The sequence below is a fragment of the Salvelinus alpinus genome, chromosome 9, assembly GCF_045679555.1.
Source record: "Salvelinus alpinus chromosome 9, SLU_Salpinus.1, whole genome shotgun sequence".
NCBI lineage: Eukaryota > Metazoa > Chordata > Actinopteri > Salmoniformes > Salmonidae > Salvelinus > Salvelinus alpinus.
In genome coordinates this window covers 40,940,455-40,961,153 of record NC_092094.1, presented here as the reverse complement: position 1 = coordinate 40,961,153, position 20,699 = coordinate 40,940,455, and the positions used below count along the sequence as shown (strand labels likewise).

The 20,699-nt window shown below is 41.0% G+C and overlaps 1 protein-coding gene across 3 annotated transcripts in view; it reads left to right on the top strand.

Moving 5' to 3' along the window:
* The first annotated feature begins 1,120 nt into the window (after positions 1-1,120).
* adat1 (adenosine deaminase tRNA specific 1) overlaps positions 1,121-20,699 on the top strand; it is a 28,769-nt gene continuing 9,190 nt past the window's right edge. The window contains exons 1-8 of one of the 3 annotated variants that reach the window (XM_071326207.1): positions 1,122-1,471; positions 1,598-1,663; positions 1,763-1,817; positions 1,919-2,049; positions 7,834-8,458; positions 8,981-9,126; positions 19,829-19,928; positions 20,137-20,223. In XM_071326207.1, coding sequence (XP_071182308.1) covers positions 1,330-1,471; positions 1,598-1,663; positions 1,763-1,817; positions 1,919-2,049; positions 7,834-8,458; positions 8,981-9,126; positions 19,829-19,928; positions 20,137-20,223 — 1,352 coding nt within the window. In that variant the 5' untranslated portion in view covers positions 1,122-1,329. Of the gene's footprint in view, positions 1,472-1,597; positions 1,664-1,762; positions 1,818-1,918; positions 2,050-7,833; positions 8,459-8,980; positions 9,127-19,828; positions 19,929-20,136; positions 20,224-20,699 lie in introns of all 3 variants that reach the window. The other 2 variants (XM_071326206.1, XM_071326208.1) reach the window with 2 other exon arrangements.

The window sequence follows — 20,699 nt, the reverse complement described above, 5'->3', positions numbered from 1 at the left end:
CACCGGCTTTCTAGCCATCGCCGCTCCATTTCTCATATATCCATTTGTTTTGTCTTGTTACATTACACACCTGGTTTTCATTCCATAATTACTGCATGTATTTAGTCCTCTGTTCCACACCATGTCTTTGTGTGTAATTGTTTAATGTTATGTGGATTTTGTCAGGCGCTATACTTTTGCTATGTTCTGTGTTTTTGTCACGTTATTGTTCTTATGTGCTGTCATTTTTGGACCGGAATTAAAGTGCGCCTGTTTATTACACTCTGCTTTCCTGCACCTGACTTCGCCTCCCGTACACACCCCTGACAAGTGTTGTAGAGACTGGTGTCCTTCTGGCAGGTTCTACAATCTCAGCCAAGGAACTCTGTAGTTCTGTCAGAGTGGTCAGTGGGTTCCTGGAGAACACTGTGCTCTTGGAAACGTTCAACACTCTATAAATAGTTTTATACCTTTCCGCAGATATAAGCCTCCTCACAATTCTATGTAAGAGATCTACATACAGTTATTTTGACTTCATGGTATAGTTCCTGCTCAGACATGCACTGTCAACTGTGAGACCTTATATAGATAGGTGTTTCTTTCTAAATCAAGTTGTAGTGACATCTCAAGGATGACCAAAGAGAATTGGATGCACCTGAGGTCAATTTGGAGTGTCATCATAGCAAACGGATGTGAATACTTATATAAATTAGATATTTCTGTAACACAACACAAATTTTAAATAAGTCAAGGGGTATGAATAATAAGAAAAAACAATTGGCCACTCTTTAAGGCCACAAAATGAGCAGAGTCTCTCCTTGGGGTGTAAACTCTGGGTTTGGAATCTAGAAGTGCTCCTGAGTAGAATGGACCCCATTTTTACTGCAATACAATGTACAGGAAATTGTGTAGAGTCCAATAAATTATAGAAGTACATACACAAAAAACATTGTTGACCATTTATGCTTGAAAAAATAAACAAATGAATCACATACCTTGTAGAAATACTTAAAATTATTATTTGTATGATAACTACAGGTCTATCGATAACGGTACACATTTTCGCCCTAATTATTCATTTACAAAGTATACAGGATGGGACTCTTATTCTGAAGGATTCCAAATATCCGTGACCTGGAAGTGCTTAGCTATTCTTGCCTGTTTCACACGGAGCATGTCATGTGTGCAAATAAGAATGTGTGTAATGCAATGAATATTGACTGTATCGTTAAAATACAAATATAAGAGAGACTACGAATAACCGTTTTTTATTAACTTTACGTACCTTCACAACAGGCTGCTGCCACCATAGTTAACCAGATAGCTAGTTTGTTTAAAACTCGCTGCAGTATGTGGACCGCCGATGAGATTTCCAAACTGTGCTATCAGCGCTTCAGCGAGTTGCCCAAGAGAGGAAAGCCCGAGCCGGGCAGGGAGTGGACGCTTTTGGCCGCCGTAGTAAAGTGTTCAGTGTCCCCGAATCAAGAGAAAGGTGAAATATAAATGCATGTCTTTAGCTTTGCGTCATCCACTTCAGTTCATGTTAATACAAATATCGTACTTGATTTTCTACCAGAGTGAATGTCAGTACAATAAGGCTGTTTTATCTCCTTCACAGTTGAGGAGGTAGTGTCATTGGGAACTGGCACTAAGTGTATTGGGCGCTCAGCCATGAGCTCAAAGGGTTGGTATACCTACCTACACACACACTTTATCTTTCACACACACACACACACACAAGTCATAGACAGGTAGTGGCTCACTCACTTTCTCGTCCAATCAGGAGATGTGCTCAATGACAGCCATGCAGAAGTCATTGCCAGGAGGGGTTGCATTAGGTGAGAGTGTGTCATGCATGAGAGTAAGACATGTTAGTGACATTTGTTTGTGTCTAAGTATGTTTTACCCATAATAACATAAGCCTACTTTGTTTGTGCAGGTATCTGACTGAGCAGCTGCGGATGGCAGTATGTGGGCAAGGCAGCACTGTGTTTTGTCAGGGAGAGGAGATGGGAAAGTGGAAGGTGCAGTCAGGGGTGTCTTTCCTGTTCTTCACAAGTCACACACCATGTGAGTTTGGTTGTTTGCCATTTTGTTGTTCATGAGAACTATAGGCCTTATAGTCCCAGTCAGTATTAAAGTCCAGGTAGCAGATAATGGACCCCATCAGATATTTATGTAATTGGTGCTGTATATTTAATCAATAAGGCCCAAGGAGGTGTGATATATGGCCAATATACCATGGCTAAGGGCTGTTCTTGATTGCGACGCAACGCAGAGTGCATGGATACAGCCATTTGCCATGGTATATTGGACATATACCACAAACCCCCAAGGTGCCTTATTGCTATTATACATGGCAAATGTAATTAGAACAGTAAAAAGTTTTAAAAATCATACCTGTGGTATATGGTCTGATATTGAACCTTTATTTAAATAGGCAAGTCAGTTAAGAACAAATTCTTATTTACAATGACGGCCAAACCCGGGTGACGCTGGGCCAATTGTGCGCTGCCCTATGGGACTCCCAATCACGGCCGGTTGTGATACAGCCTGGATTCGAACCAGGGTGTCTGTAGTGATACCTCTAGCACTGAGTTGCAGTGCCTTAGACCGCTGTGCTACTCGGGAGCCCAAAATACACCACGGCTTTCAGCATTCAGGGCTCAAACTACTCAGTTTATAATAACTAGTATACATGGGTTCTAGCTTGAAAAATTGTTAGTTGACAATTCATGCTACCCGCATATAAAAACCACAAAGACTGCCAGAAAGGCCCAAACGCAAGATCGCAATTTTGATGACTCACACAGTGAGCATACTGTACATGGTAAACTGGTGCGCACCAAATTGTACTTCACGTTTTAGTATGGGAAACAGCTGTGAGGATTTTTCTACAATATTCACAACATATTGACACAATTATAATCTTTATAGAATACAAATCTAATTACATGTTATGAGTGAACATTATCAAGCAAGCAGCAGATGAAACAAAGTGAATTATCTCCTCCCTATCTTCCTGGTTTTAGCTTGCGGCTATCTGTCTAGATGGCTAGCTTTAGGATATTTACTAGCCCATACCAGTGACAAACTTGGATATGTTATCAACGTATGGCAGTACACATACAACATCTAGCTCACTTATTTTGCCAGCTAGAAAGGAAAAGGACACAAATTAATTCAGAAACAGATAACTAGCTCCCCCGGCGCCACAGACACCATCCAACGAGTCATCCACACACGGAGAGCCCAAGTGCAGACAGCCAGCAGCTTCTAAAACACAACTCATGCGGCAAGCTCCAGAAATAAACTTGCAACCAATCAGAACTCCCGTACAAACCCTTCTATCTACGATGTAAAACAGCCTCTTAGATTTAGCCGGTGGAAACTTGTGGAATAATAGACACCAGCTGGAATGCGGTTTTAACCAATCAGGATTAGGCCCACCCGTTGTATAAATACTACTAACCCACAGGGTTTTTTTGAGGGGGGGGGGGGGTTCCCATGGGATGGGTTGTGTTGGCGACATCACGAAAACGATGTGCGCGCTTCCTTGGGGCATAAGTCTGCCTTTTGTTGTGATTCTGGATGGCCAGATTGCTTGCAAGAATGACAAAGTGCCATGTGGGGAATCGCAAGTGGCTCGTTTCATATTGTTATTGATACCATGTATTGTTTTGATTGATTTCATGTCAGTCTATGGCAAAAATTCGCTAGCTAGCTAACCAACACCTGTAATGATGTATTTGAGAGACAAAAAGTAGTCATGTGCAAATGTATTTGTTTTCAATAAACATTGGTGACAAAATATAGCTTACATGTTGTCAACAATGTAAGCCAACTTCATCTGTTTTGCCTCATGTTTGCGTGTGCGTCGTTTTTGTTGCTGAACAACCAACCTGTCTTTTTATATATATATATATATAAAAATTAATTACCAATGTAGAAATGTAATTATACATAATAAGTACATATAGTGGGGAGAACAAGTATTTGATACACTGCCGATTTTGCAAGTTTTCGTACTTACAAAGCATGTAGAGGTCTGTAATTTTTATCATAGGTACACTTCAACTGTGAGAGACGGAATCTAAAACAAAATCCAGAAAATCACATTGTATGATTTTTAAGTAATTAATTAGCATTTTATTGCATGACATAAGTATTTGATCACCTACCAACCAGTAAGAATTCCAGCTCTCACAGACCTCCTGTTCTCCACTCATTACATGTATTAACTGCACCTGTTTTTTTATTTTTTATAGTTTTTTTTAAATTTTACCCCCTTTTCTCCCCAATTTTTCGTGGTATCCAATCGCTAGTAATTACTATCTTGTCTCATCGCTACAACTCCCGTACGGGCTCGGGAGAGACAAAGGTCGAAAGACATGCGTCCTCCGAAGCACAACCCAACCAAGCCGCACTGCTTCTTAACACAGCGCGCCTCCAACTCGGAAGCCAGCCGCACCAATGTGTCGGAGGAAACACCGTGCACCTGGCCCCCTCAGTTAGCGCGCACTGCGCCCGGCCCGCCACAGGAGTCGCTGGAGCGCGATGAGACAAGGATAACCCTACCGGCCAAACCCTCCCTACCGGATGACGCTAGGCCACTGCGATGCAGTGCCCTAGACCACTGCGCCACCTGGGAGGCCTAACTGCACCTGTTTGAACTTGTTACCTGTATAAAAGACACCTGTCCACACACTCAATCAAGCAGACTCCAACCTCTCCACAATGGCCAAGACCAGAGAGCTGTGTAAGGACATCAGGGATAAAATTGTACACCTGCACAAGGCTGGGATGGGCTACAGGACAATAGGCAAGCAGCTTGGTGAGAAGGCAACAACTGTTGGCGCAATTATTAGAAAATGGAAGAAGTTCAAGATGACGGTCAATCACCCTCGGTCTGGGGCTCCATGCAAGATCTCACCTCGTGGGGCATCAATGATCATGAGGAAGGTGAGGGATCAGCCCAGAACTACACGCAATGACCCGAAGAGAGCTGGGACCACAGTCTCAAAGAAAACCATTAGTAACACACTACGCCGTCATGGATTAAAATCCTGCAGCGCACGCAAGGTCCCCCTGCTCAAGCCAGCGCATGTCCAGGCCCGTCTGAACTTTGCCAATGACCATCTGGATGATCCAGAGGAGGAATGGGAGAAGGTCATGTGGTCTGATAAGACTAAAATAGAGCTTTTTGGTCTAAACTCCACTCGCCGTGTTTGGAGGAAGAAGAAGGATGAGTACATCCCCAAGAACACCATCCCAACCGTGAAGCATGGAGGTGGAAACATCATTCTTTGGGGATTCTTTTCTGCAAAGGGGACAGGACGACTGCACCGTATTGAGGGGAGGATGGATGGGGCCATGTATCGCGAGATCTTGGCCAACAACCTCCTTCCCTCAGTAAGAGCATTGAAGATGGGTAGTGGCTGGGTCTTCCAGCATGACAACGACCCGAAAAACACAGCCAGGGCAACTAAGGAGTGGCTCCGTAAGAAGCATCTCAAGGTCCTGGAGTGGCCTAGCCAGTCTCCAGACCTGAACCCAATAGAAAATCTTTGGAGGGAGCTGAAAGTCCGTATTGCCCAGCGACAGCCCCGAAACCTGAACGATCTGGAGAAGGTCTGTATGGAGGAGTGGGCCAAAATCCCTGCTGCAGTGTGTGCAAACCTGGTCAAGAACTACAGGAAACGTATGATCTCTGTAATTGCAAACAAAGGTTTCTGTACCAAATATTAAGTTCTGCTTTTCTGATGTATCAAATACTTATGTCATGCAATAAAATGCAAATTAATTACTTAAAAATCATACAATGTGATTTTCTGGATTTTTGCTTTGTAAGTAGGAAAACCTGCAAAATCAGCAGTGTATCAAATACTTGTTCTCCTCACTGTACATAGACAATGCTAACATATGCTAGGGGGGTACAACAAATTGCTGATTATACAAAGACCTTAAAAGAAACACACATTGATTGTTTTAACAGCTTTCATATTAGAAGAATGTAGAATGGTCTTAATGTACTGCTCGTTTTCCTTATAGAAAATACAACCAACCTTTTTTTAAATATGTTTTTATTTATTAACAACAAAACAATACAGAAAGTACATAAGGGAACACAAGTATATACAGATTATATATAATGGACAATCGAGCTAGGGGGTACAATATCACATTACAATTACACAAGGACCTTAAGGGACATACTTACAATTCTAACAGCTTTTTTGTTAGTAGAGTATTTAACTGTCTTAAAATACAGTTCAATTTCTTTTTGTAGGGTAAGAAAATGTGTTTTTTTGTTCGTAAATTTACATTTGTGTATATGAAATTTGGCCAAAAGAATAATGAAATTAATTACATAAAAATGTTTCAGCTTATTTCTATCGTATGTAAAGAATCCAAGCAGTACATCTCTCCACAATAGTGTAAAATCTTCATAAATGTGTTCAATTATAAATTTACTGATGTCTTGCCACAGTTTTCTTACATGAATACAATGCCAAAAAAGATACAACACTGTTTCTGGGTGGTCATTACAAAAGGAGCAATTTGAGTTGATGTTTTCCTTGAACTTCTTCATATAGTGGTTGGCAGGATAGTATTTATGAATAATTTTAAAGGAAACTTCCTTAATTTTGTTAACAAGTAGGTATGTGTGTGGCAACATCCAAACTTTTTTCCAACAGATATTATCAATAAATCAATTCCAATAAGGCATGACATAGGGTATAGATACAACATCCTGCTGAAACAAGGTTCGTATCGCTCTGTTGTAAAACACAACCAACCTGTCTATGAAGGGTGAGCCTCATTGTGACGCTGACCGCGGGGAGTTGTGGGATTGTTTCCAAAGATAAAGCTGATGTGGAGAACACCTCAAACCCAACTTTTAGAACAATATTAGAGTACTATAAAAATAAAATAAAAAAGGCGCTTGTAATTTGGGAATGTTCTCTCGGGGTGCTCTAAGTTACTATTATATGCGTTTCTGGCATTGAGGAATAGCTGCTACATGTCGTTTAAATAATATGTCGCGGCCCTGCCCGCCTGTGTAGAAAACAACCCATGTTACCCTATTGGCTCACTGCTTGTTTTGGTCAATTACAAATCCACATGTAAAAAAAGTATATGCTTAAAAATGTATTTTCAGGGTGGCCTTCTCCCAAGCGTTGTAACTACTTAGAAAAAACATAATACTTTTCCTTCCCTCAGTTTCATGACGGCGCAAACGTTAGCCACGTGAGTGCTAGCTACCGTACCAACCAGAACTTTAAGCTAGCCAAGACCAAAAACACAAACAAACTGACTAGCTATAAAGCTACAACTAGTGAGTGGAGTTACAAACGGACTATGATAAAATAGTTAAATGTCATACCAGTGATGCAATGTTTTCCACACAGCTACGTGTAGCCTACTTGGACACCGGATCCCCACATTTTTCCCGCTCTTCCACAACGAATAGCCTTAAGCCACAGGGCTCTTCTTGCAGAACCTTTTTTGCATGGTTTTTTATTTCTGTAAAAAAACTAAAATTCTACGACAAAGTTGGCTCATTTACAATGAGGGTCAATCAAATTGTATTGGTCACGTAGCAGATGTTATTGCGAGTGTAGCGAAATGCTTGTGCTTCTAGTTCCGACAATGCTAACAAGTAATCTAACAATTACAATGAGGGTCAATGGGAAAGAATGTTTGTTTTCCCCAATTTCCAACTGAGTTATGTGTTTGCTAGCATTATATATACATATATGCATGCATAGTTGACATACCAGTTTCCTATGATGGCTAGAAGTTGTTAGAGCTGATATGCTTAATCAGTATGTTTCGCTGTTATGTCTCCAGGTGGAGATGCCTCCATCATTCCCATGATGATTGACCGCCAATCCCAACCCTGCCAACCATTAAAGGCAGATGCGATAATCCCCAATGGAACCAATGAAAAAGCAGAAAGAGTGAACCTGAAACGCAGAGCGGAGACACAGACTGATGGGATCAATAAGTATCCTCGATTAGAAGAACCGGAGAAGTCAGAGGATGAGCTACAGTGTGGTGGGAGCCTGGTTGAAAATCTTACTGAGAGCTCTGCACAGGCCCCTGCAGAGAGTCCAAGGCCGGAGGGGGAGAATGCGCTGACCAACGTGGTGTTAAAACAAAGGGACAATGTTTTGACACAACAGTCTCTACAGGACATACACCGGACAGGTGCTAAGTGTGTCCCTGGAGGACCAGAGGATCCCCTTCAGCCCGGGTTAGGGTACCACAGTACTGGGCTGCTGAGAGTGAAGCCTGGTCGGGGGGAGCCCACTCTGTCTCTCTCTTGCAGTGACAAGCTTGCCAGGTGGGCAGTGCTAGGTTTCCAGGGTGCGCTGCTCTCCCATTACCTACAGGGGGCAGTCTACTTCAGCGCAATAGTGGTGGGGAGATGTCCATACAGCCATCAGACCATGCAGAGAGCTCTGATCACCAGGTGAGCTAGCTACTACATATGGAAAGGGGGATACCTTTAAGGGTTTAGGACTCTGAAAGAGTAAGAATAATGGAAAGTTGAGAGAAGATGTTAGAAGATGTTTAAATGTGAAGGTGGGGCAGCTGGGGTATGAGTACAGTTTGTTAGTAAATACAGAGGGTTACAGTTGAGTGGGAGGGACACCAATGTTTAAATTCCCACCATGTCGTCAATGTCCTGTTCGGCCTCTTTGCTGGCACGTGTTGTATGTGTGAGCCACCAGCTGTGGTTTTGTTGACCACCATCTCTGGTGGCTCATCATGTTACATGGCTGCTCACTAAGCCCTGGTGGTGTGAACTGTAAAGGAGCAAAGCCTATAACCTGTTAATGATATAGCCTTGCAAACTGCCTTTTTTTGTCCCATATTTTTGTTTTTATGTTTCTGTTTGGTTAGGGAAACAGATAGTGATTCGTGACCTCTCTGTTTAAGCAGATTTTAGTATAACTAGAAGTGATTGATTGGTTCCTCTGTGTTTCTACAGGTGTTCTGAGGTGACAGCCCTGCCTGCTGGCTTCAGAGTGCAGCCTCCAGAGCTCCTGCAGTCCAGCCTGGAGTTTGCTCACAGCCAGGCACAGACTGAGCACAATCATCAGCCCGGCAAGGGCAGAGTCTCACCTTGTGGCGCAGGTGAGACTTTTTACCGGTCTGTAGCTAAAAGGCACAATGCAGGCTTTTTTTTATGGCAATATCAAAAATAATTTATGTTTAACAATTAAGTACCTTAGTGTAATAGATTAGAGGTTGACCGATTATGATTTTTCAACGCCGATACCGATACCTATTATTGGAGGACCAAAAAAAGCCGATACCGATTAATCGGACAATTTTTATTTATTAATTTGTAATAATGACAATTACAACAATACTGAATGAACACTTTTTTTTAACTTAATATAATACATCAATAAAATCAATTTAGCCTCAAATAAATAATGAAACATGTTCAATTTGGTTTAAATAATGCAAAAACAAAGTGTTGGAGAAGAAAGTAAAAGTGCAGTATGTGCCATGTAAGAAAGCTAACGTTTAAGTTCCTTGCTCAGAACATGAGATCATATGAAAGCTGGTGGTTCCTTTTAACATGAGTCTTCAATATTCCCAGGTAAGAAGTTTTAGGTTGTAGTTATTATAGGAATTATAGGACTATTTCTCTCTATACCATTTGTATTTCATTAACCTTTGACTATTGGATGTTCTTATAGGCACTTTAGTATTGCCAGTGTAACAGTATAGCTTCCATCCCTCTCCTCGCTCCTACCTAGGCTCGAACCAGGAACACAACGAAAACAGCCACCCTCAAAGCAGCGTTACCCATGCAGAGCAAGGGGAATAACTACTCCAAGTCTCAGAGCGAGTGACATTTGAAACGCTATTAGCGCGCACCCCGCTAACTAGCTAGCCATTTCACATCGGTTACACCAGCTTAATCTCGGGAGTTGATAGGCTTGAAGTCATAAACACCAGCCTAATCTCGGGAGTTGATAGAGCTTCTGGCAAAACGCAGGAAAGTGCTGTTTGAATGAATGCTTACGAGCCTGCTGCTGCCTACCACCGCTCAGTCAGACTGCTCTATCAAATCATAGACTTAGTTATAACATAATAACACACAGAAATACGAGCCTTAGGTCATTAATATGGTCGAATCCGGAAACTATCATCTCGAAAACAAGACGTTTATTCTTTCAGTGAAATATGGAACCGTTCCGTATTTTATCTAACGGGTGGCATCCATAAGTCTAAATATTCCTGTTACGTTGCACAACATTCAATGTTATGTCATAATTACGTAAAATTCTGGCAAATTAGGCGGCCCAAACTGTTGCATATACGCTGACTCTGCGTGCAATGAAAGCAAGAGAAGTGACACAATTTCACCTGGTTAATATTGCCTGCTAACCTGGATTTCTTTTAGCTAAATATGCAGGTTTAAAAAATATATACTTGTGTATTGATGTTTATGGTTAGGTACACATTGGAGCAACGATATGCACCGCATCGATTATATGCAACGCAGGACACGCTAGATAAACTAGTAATATCATCAACCATGTGTAGTTAACTAGTGATTATGATTGATTGATTGTTTTTTATAAGATAAGTTTAATGCTAGCTAGCAACTTACCTTGGCTTCTACTGCATTTGTGTAACAGGCAGGCTCCTCGTGGAGTGCAATGTAATCAGGTGGTTAGAGCGTTGGACTAGTTAACTGTAAGGTTGCAAGATTGAATCCCCCGAGCTGACAAGGTAAAAATCTGTCATTCTGCCCCTGAACGAAGCAGTTAACCCACCATTCCTAGGCCGTCATTGAAAATAAGAATGTGTTCTTAACTGACTTGCCTAGTTAAATAAAATCGGTGTCCAAAAATACCGATTTCCGATTGTTATGAAAACTTGAAATTGGCTCTAATTAATCGGCCATTCCGATTAATTGGTCAACCTCTATAATAGATGTCCATTAAAATGGGCAAAAATTGCTTTTTAGCTAACATTTTGGGAGTGGTCTGAGTGGGGAGGGGAAAACTGAAAACTAGCTGTTATTGGCAGAGAGGTTTGGAACTCTTCTATTAACCAATTTACCGCATGTTGATGTCACCATGGAAAGCTGAAACTCCCGCCCATGCAAACCTGTTGATTAGAAGTTCCTGTGTAGATTGTATTTCCAACCAGCAACTATCAGGAAATAACACAATTTTTTTTTAAATCACACGTTTACGGCGTTAGTTTTAGCTGTTGTACAATATAATGTAAAAAAGAGGGGAAAAAAGATGTTTGACTGCAATGGGATTTTTATTTTTTTTATTTTTTTTCGCATAGAAAATAGATGTGACAATTGCCTGCTACAGTGCCTTTCCATTTAACGGTCTTGTGACAATTTAAAACAGCTTGATGTAATGACATCACACTAAACAAAAAACTAGAATGTGGATAAAAAAATCCACAGGGCACACCACATAATTTCAACATTGATAAATGCATGCTATTCAACCGATCACTGCCCGCACCTGCTCGCCCGTCCAGCATCACTACTCTGGACGGCTCTGACTTAGAATACGTGGACAACTACAAATACCTAGGTGTCTGGTTAGACTGTAAATTCTCCTTCCAGACTCACATTAAGCATCTCCAATCCAAAATTAAATCTAGAATCGGCTTCCTATATCGCAACAAAGCATCATTCACTCATGCTGCCAAACATATCCTCGTAAAACTGACCATCCTACCGATCCTCGACTTCGGGGATGTCATCTATAAAATAGCCTCCAACACTCTACTCAACAAACTGGATGCAGTCTATCACAGTGCCATCCGTTTTGTCACCAAAGCCCTATACACTACCCACCATTGCGACCTGTACGCTCTCGTTGGTTGGCCCTCCCTTCATACTCGTCGCCAAACCCACTGGCTACAGGTTATCTACGAGTCTCTGCTAGGTAAAGCCCCGCCTTATATCAGCTCACTGGTCACCATAGCAGCACACACTCGTAGCACGCGCTCCAGCAGGTATATCTCACTGGTCACCCCCAAAGCCAATTCCTCCTTTGGTCGTCTTTCCTTCCAGTTCTCTGCTGCCAATGACTGGAACAAACTGCAAAATTCTCTGAAGCTGGAAACACTTATCTCCCTCACGAGCTTTAAGCACCAGCTGTCAGAGCAGCTCACAGATTACTGCACCTGCACATAGCCTATCTATAATTTAGCCCAAACAACTATCTCTTCCCCTACTGTATCTATTTATTTTGCTCCTTTGCACCCCATTATTTATATTTCTACTTTGCACATTCTTCCACTGCAAATCTACCATTCCAGTGTTTTACTTGCTATATTGTATTTGCCTTGCCACCATAGCCTTATTTTTGCCTTTACCTCCCTTATCTCACCTCATTTGCTCACATTGTATACAGACTTATTTTTCTACTGTATTATTGACTGTATGTTTTGTTTATTCCATGTGTAACTCTGTGTTGTTGTATGTGTCGAATTTCTGTTCTTTATCTTGGCCAGGTCGCAGTTGCAAATGAGAACTTGTTCTCAACTAGCCTACCTGGTTAAATAAAGGTGAAATAAAAAAATAAAAAATAATTGGTGTTATATTTGGTTTACAGATTATATTTGGAACCCCTTCCCCCCCGTTGCCTAGATTAATTGGTTTGACCTCTCTTTTTTGTTCAGTGCTGTTAGAAAGCATTAGTTATACCACTGGTGTTTTAAAAGGAAAAGGCACCTGCAAAATAATTGTATCTGTTTTGTTGTGCTGTTAGATTTGTATCATTATTTCATGTCCGATGGTGTTGGTCCAATGGTGTTGTTAGATATCATTTGAGCTGCGTGTACCATAAGGGAATTCATTATAATTTTACTTTGCTTGTAAGAACCATGATGCGCAATGGCATGTCTGATTAGGCTTTGCTGTAGCGCAGACTCTGTGTAGCCTTCCATCAGCCTACCAAAGGTTGCACCTTAGCAAACAACTGCATGTCCGGTAGCTCGCAGGCTGTCAATGAGTAGCTCGCAAGTAGATAGTGAGAAATAATCAGTAGGCCATATATTACATGATTAAATGTTTTTTTAAATCATCCTCCCCATGCTGTTTACAGGCAATTAACACCATTCTGCATTTTTGCCATATATTTTCAGTTACATATTGGGATATTATTTTTGACGGTACAGTGCATTCGGAAAGTATTCAGACCCCATGACTAATTCTACATTTTAGTACTTTTCCAGCCTTATTCTAAAATGTATTAAATTGTTTGTTTTTTATTCTCACCAATCTATACACAATACCCCATGACAAAGCAAAAACTTTTTTTATTTTTTATTTTTTGCTAATGTATAAAAAAATACAAAATGTAAATATCACATTTACGTAAGTATTCAGACCATTTACTGTGTACTTTGTTGAAGCACCTTTGACAGCGATTACAGCCTTAAGTCTTCTTGACGCAACAAGCTTGACACACCCGTATTTGGGGAGTTTCTCCCATTCTTCTCTGCAGATCCTCTCAAGCTCTGTCATCTCCAGCGATGTTCAATCGGGTTCAAGTCTGGGCTCTGTCTGGGCCACTCAAAGACATTCAGAGACTTGTCCTGAAGACCCTCCTTCATCAAGAATCTCTCTGTACTTTGCTCTGTTCCTCTTTCCCTCGATCCTGACTAGTCTCCCAGTCCCTGCCACTGAAAAACATGATGCTGCCATCGCCATTTTTCACCGTAGGAATGGTGCCAGGTTTCCTCCAGACGTGACACTTGGCATTCAGGCCAAAGAGTTTAATCTTGGTTTCATCAGACCAGAGAATCTTGTTTCTCATGGTTTGAGTGTCCTTTAGGTGCCTTTTTTGCAAACTCCAAGCAGGCTGTCATGTGCCTTTTACTGAGGAGTGGCTTCTGTCTTGTCACTTTACCATAAATGCCTGATTGGTGGAGTGCTGCAGAGATGGTTCTCCTTCTGGAAGGTTCTCCCATCTCAACAGAGGAACTGTGGAGCTTTTTCAGAGTGACCATCGGGTTCTTGGTCACCTCCCTGACCAAGGCCCTTCTTCCCCGATTGCTCAGTTTGGCCATGTAGCCAGATCTAGGAAGAGCCTTGGTGGTTACAAACTTCTTTCATTTAAGAATGATGGAGGCTACTGTGTTCTTGGGTACCTTCAATGCTGCAGACATTTTTTGGTACCCTTTCCCAATCTGTGCCTCGACACAATCCTGTCTCTGAGCTCTACGGACAATTCCTTCGACCCCATGGCTTGGTTTTTGCTCTGACATGCACTGTCAGCTGTGGGACCTTTATATAGATGTGTGTGCCTTTCCAAATCATGTCCAATGAATTGAGTTTACCGCAGGTGGACTCCAATCAAGTTGTATTTGTATTCATTATGAATCCCCATTAGCTGGGGTCCAGCAAAATTAAGGCACTTTATACAATTTTAAAAACATTACAATACATTCACAGATTTCACAACACACTGTGTGCCCTCAGGCCCCTACTCCACCACTACCACATATCTACAGTACAAAATACATGTGTGTGTGTGTAGTGCGTATGCTATAGTGCGTGTGTATACATGTGTCTATGCCTATGTTTGTGTTGCTTCACAGTCCCCGCTATTCCATAAGGTGTAGTCATATCTGTTTTTTAAGTCTAATTTTACTGCTTGCTTAAGTTACTTGATGTGGAATAGAGTTCCATGTTGTCATGGCTCTATGTAGTACTGTCTGCCTCCCATAGTCTGTTCTGGACTTGGGGACTGTGAAGAGATCTCTTGTTGCATGTCTTGTGGGGTATGCATGGGTGTCCGAGCTGTGTGCCAGTAGTTCAAACAGACAGCTCGGTGCATTCAACATTTCAATACCTCTCATAAATACAAGTAGTGATGAAGTCAATCTCTCCTCCACTTTGAGCCAGGAGAGATTGACATGCATATTATTAATATTAGCTCTCTGTGTACATCCAAGGGCCAGCCGTGCTGCCCTGTTTTGAGCCAATTTCAACTTTCCTAAGTTATTTTTTGTGGCGCCTGACCACACGACTGAACAGTAGTCCAGGTGCGACAAAACTAGGGCCTGTAGGACCTGCCTTGTTGATAGTGATTTTAAGAAAGTAGAGAATCGCTTTATTGTGGACAGACATCTGCATCAATATGTTTTGACCATGACAGTTTACAATCTAGTGTTACTCCAAGCAGTTTAGTCACCTCAACTTGCTCAATTTCCACATTATTTATTACGAGATGTAGTTGAGGTTTAGGGTTTAGTGAATTTGTCCCAAATACAATGCTTTTAGTTTTAGAAATATTTAGGACTAACTTATTTCTTGCCACCCACTCTGAAAACTAACTGCAGCTCTTTAAGTGTTGCAAATCATTTCAGTCACTGTAGTATCTGACATGTATAGTGTTGAGTCATCCGTATACATAGATACATTGGCTTTACTCAAAGCCATTGGCATGTTGTTAGTGAAGATTGAAAAAATGAAGGGGCCTAGACAGCTGCCCTGGGGAATTCCTGATTCTACCTGGATTATGTTGGAGAAGCTTCCATTAAAGACAGGTAACTCTTTATCCATAGTATAGCAGGGGCTGTAAAGCCATAACACACATACGTGTTTCCAACAGCAGACTATGATCGATAATGTCAAAAGCCGCTCTGAAGTCTAACAAGACGGATCCCACAATCCTTTATCATCAGTCATTTATGTAAGTCCAGTGCTTGTTGAATGTCCTTCCCTATAAGCATGCTGAAAGTTTGTTGTTAATTTGTTTACTGTAAACTAGCATTGTATCTGGTCAAATGCCATTTTTTCCCAGAAGATTACTCAGGGTTGGTAACAGGCTGATTGGTCGGCTATTTGAGCCAGTAAAGGGGGCTTTACTATTCTTAGGTAGCGGAATGACTTTTGCTTCCCTCCAGGCCTTGGTAGCACACACTTTCTAGTAGGCTTAAATTAAAAATATGGCAAATGGGAGTGGCAATATCGTCCACTATAATCCTCAGTAATTTTCCATCTTGGAAAAACAAATACTACTACTCCCTTCACAGAACAACGCAAACTGTCTCTAACCAGAATAGAAAGCGGAGTAGGAGTACATTTAGTGTCTAGTTTGAGAAGCGGGCGCCTCACAAGTCCTCACCTGGCAGATTCATTAAATAGTATCCGCAAAACCCCAGTCTCAACGTCAACAGTGAAGAGGCAACTCCAGGATGCTGGCCTTCTATGCAGAGTTGCCTACCATTTGATATACAGTTGTGCACCGGGGCCTCCCACTCTTTCTATTCTGATTAGAAACAGTTTGCGCTGTTCTGTGAAGGGAGTAGTACACAGCGTTGTACGAGATCCTCAGTTTCTTGGCAATTCATCGCATGGAATAGCCATAATTTCTCAGAACAAGAATAGACTGACGAGTTTCAGAAGAAAGGACTTTGTTTCTGGCCATTTTGAGCCTGTAATCGAGCCCACAAATGCTGATGCTCCAGATACTCAACTACTCTAAAGAAGGCCAGTTTTATTGCTTCTTTAATCAGGACAACAGTTTTCAGTTGTGCTAACATAATTGCCAAAGGGTTTTCTAATGATCAATTACCCTTTTAAAATGATACACTTGGTTTAGCTAACACAACATGCCATTGGAACACAGGAGTGATGGTTGCTGATAATGGGCCTCTACGCCTACATAGATATTTCCAGCTACAATAGTCATTTACAACATTAACAATGTCTAGACTGTATTTCTGATCAATTTGATGTTATTTTAATGTACAACAAAATGTGCTTTTCTTTCATGAACATGGACATTTCTAAGTGACCCCAAATTTTGAATGGTGGTGTACTTGGATGTGTAGTGTCAGTGTTTGTTGCTGGCATGACATGCCTAAGGTTGCTCATCTTGCCAATGAAAAAATCATTAAAGTAATATCAGTTGGTTTTGTGATGAATGAGGCATCTGATTCAATGAATGATGGAGCTGAGTTTGTCTTTTTTCCCAAAATTTAATTTAAGGTGCTCCAAAACTTTTTTACAATCCTTCTTTGTCATTTATCTTTGTTTCATAGTTTAGTTTCTTCTTTTTATTCAGTTGAGTCACCTGATTTCTTCATTTGAAATACGTTTGCCAATTGGTTGTGCAGCCAGACTTATTTGTCATCCCTTTTGCCTCATCCATTCCTTTTTGACCTTAATGGGTGCATGCTTATTAGTAACTGGAATAAGCAATTTCATATATGTTTCAAGTGCAGCATCTTTTTGCTCCTCATTACACACCACGGACCAACAAATATTCTTTACATCAACAACATAGGAATCACTACCAAAATCTGTTATACACTATATTAAGCCCAGCCTTTGTAGAATCATATCAATGATCAATGGAAACGGCATGCACCTGAGCTCAGTTTCGAGTCTCATAGCAAAGGGTCTGAATACTTACGTAAGGTTTTTCTGTTTTTAATTTTTAATATATGTGCTCAAATTGTCATTATGGGATATAGTGTGTGGATTGAGGAAAACAATTCATTTAATCAATTTTATACTAATGCTGTAACTTAACAAAATGTAGAAAAAGTAAAGTGGTCTGAATACTTTCCAAATGCACTGTATATACATACAGTGGCTTGCGAAAGTATCCCCCCCCCCTTGGCATTTTTCATATTTTGTTGCCTTATAACCTGGAATTAACATGGATTTTGGGGGGGTTGTATCATTTGATTTACACAACATGCCTACCACTTTGAAGATACAAAATATTTTTTAATCTGAATCAAACAAGAAATGAGACAAAAAACAACTTGCGTGTGCACAACTATTCACCCCCCCCAAGTCAATACTTTTTATAGAGCCTCCTTTTGCAGCAATTTCAGCTGCAAGTAGCTTGGGGGTATGTCTCTAGAAGCTTGGCACATCTAGCCACTGGGATTTTTGCCCATTCATCAAGGCAAAACTGCTTCAGCTCCTTCAAGTTGGATGGGTTCTGCTGGTGTACAACAATCTTTAAGTCATACCACAGATTCTCAATTGGATTGAGATCTGGGCTTTGACTCGGCCATTCCAAGACATTTAAATGTTTCCCTTTAAACCACTCGAATGTTGCTTTAGCAGTATGCTTAGGGTCATTGTCCTGCTGGAAGGTGAACCTCCGTCCCAGTCTCAAATCTCTGGAAGACTGAAACAGGATTCCCTCAAGACTTTCCCTGTATTTGGCGCCATCCATCATTCCTTCAATTCGGACCAGTTTCCCAGTCCCTGCCGATGGAAAAACATCCCAACAGCATGATGCTGCCACCACCATGCTTCACTGTGGGGATGGTGTTCTCGGGTGATGAGAGGTGTTGGGTTTGCGCCAGACATGGCGTTTTCCTTGATGACCAAAAAGCTCAATTTTAGCTCATCTGACCAGAGTACCTTCTTCCATATGTTTGAGGAGTCTCCCACATGCCTTTTTGGCGAACACCAAATGTGTTTTGCTTATTCTTTTCTTTAAGCAATGGCTTTTTTCTGGCCACTCTTCCATAAAGCCCAGCTCTGTGGAGTGTACGGCTTAAAGTGGTCCTATGGACAGATACTCCAATCTCCGCTGTGGAGCTTTGCAGCTCCTTCGGGGTTATCTTTGGTCTCTTGGTTGCCTCTCTGACTAATGCCCTCCTTGCCTGGTCTGTGAGTTTTGGTGGGCGGACCTTTTTTGTCAGGGTTGTTGTGGTGCAATATTCTTTCCCTTTTTTAATAATGGATTTAATGGTGCTCCGTGGGATGTTCAAAGTTTGATATTTTTTTATAACTCAACCCTGATCTGTACTTCTCCATAACATTGTCCCTGACCTGTTTGGAGAGCTCCTTGGTCTTCATGGTGCCGGTTGCTTGGTGGTGCCCCTTGCTTAGTGGTGTTGCAGACTCTGGGGCCTTTCAGAACAGGTGTGTATATGTGTGTATATATGTGTGTGTATATATGTGTGTGTGTGTGTGTGTGTGTATACTGAGATCATGTGACACTTAGATTGCACACAGGTGGACTTTATTTAACTAATTATGTAACTTCTGAAGGTAATTGGTTGCGCAGGATCTTATTTAGGGGCTTCATAGCAAAGGGGGTGAATACATATGCATGCACCACTTCTCAGTTTTTTTATTTTTTTATTTTTATTTTTTGAAACAAGTAATTTTTTTAAATTTAACTTCACCAATTCGGACTATTATGTGTATGTCCATTACATGAAATCCAAATAAAAATCAATTTAAATTACAGGTTGTAATTGGAAAAACGCCAAAGGGGATGAATACTTTTGCAAGGCACTGTATCTATCTCAATTACCCTGTACCCCTGCACATCGTTTCGGTACTGTGTATCTATTAGTACGTGTTTTATTTTTCTATTATTTCTCAATTTTCTTTCTGTCAGAATTTTTAGGAACGGCCCATAAGGAAGCATTTCACTGTTAATCCACACCTGTTGTTTATGAAGCATGTGACAAATTAGATTTATAGTTACGTGATGATATCACATGCTCCGCGTACCTTCAAATTATTTGGCAATCATTGTTCATTCGAAAAACATAGTTAACATAATTTTTTAGACCAGTTCTCCTGTAGCTGCTGTTTCCATTACAATGTTTTTTTTGCGATATTGCTTTTGTTGAATGACCTGGGTCAATGGAAACCTGCCTACTGTCTCAATAGGTAACATCTTGTTCTTCATTCTTCACCCTATTTGTCCTCTGTCATCTCATTTCACCTCATGTGCCCTTTCTAACTATCCGAATCGTTTCTCAGCCTAAGGGTCTTGTCTGTTTTATGTGATATATTTGCTCATCTACATTGAGTCATGAATGTTAACTCTCCTGTTTTCAGCTATCAGCTGGTGCGCTGTGTCGGATCAGCCACTAGATGTCACTGCTAATGGCTATAAACATGGAGTGACCAAGAAGGCTCTGGGCACATCAAAAGCAAGGTAACAGCCAGTACTTTAAAAAAACAAATCAGTTTGTTGTTTAGGCTCAAGTTAGAAATATTTCTATCTGGCCAGTTCCCTTTTCATGTGTTAACCCAGAATTATTCAAAACCTTCTGTGCACAGGCTGCCTGCCTCTCATCACAGTGGTATCTGTATTGTGTTAAGTCCCCTGAACTTCAGATTGACGCCTGACTTTGTCTTTTCAGGTCTCTTATTTGCAAAGTGGAACTATTTCATTCTTTCCTGTCACTGCTGGCTGTCACTGACAAGTCCCACCTCCCTGAATCTCTAAGGTAATTGTCCCTCTGAGAAGAACAGATGACTGCCGGCATCATAATGTAATTTCTAAATATTCTGTTCTCAGCCACTTATTCTGTTTGATTAGTGGATAGCGTGCTCTCTGTGTGAAGTGCCAAACATATTCGATTAATTAATTTAAGAGAGGTATCACTTTCCTGCATATGATTTCATATTAGATCAAATGTCTGTGTGTGTGAGAATCCATTAACTTCACTAAGCTAGGGGGCAGCATTCGGAATTTTGGATGAAAAGTGTGCCCAAATTAAACTGCCTGCTACTCAGGCCCAGAAGATAGGATATGCATATAATTAGTAGATTTGGATAGAAAACACTCTAAAGTTCCCAAAACTGTTAAAATAACTGATATGGCAGGCGAAAACCCGAGGAAAATCCAACCAGGAAGTACTATTATTTTGAAAGGCTGTTTTTCCATTGAAAGCCTATCCACCATACAAAGTCTTAGGACCCA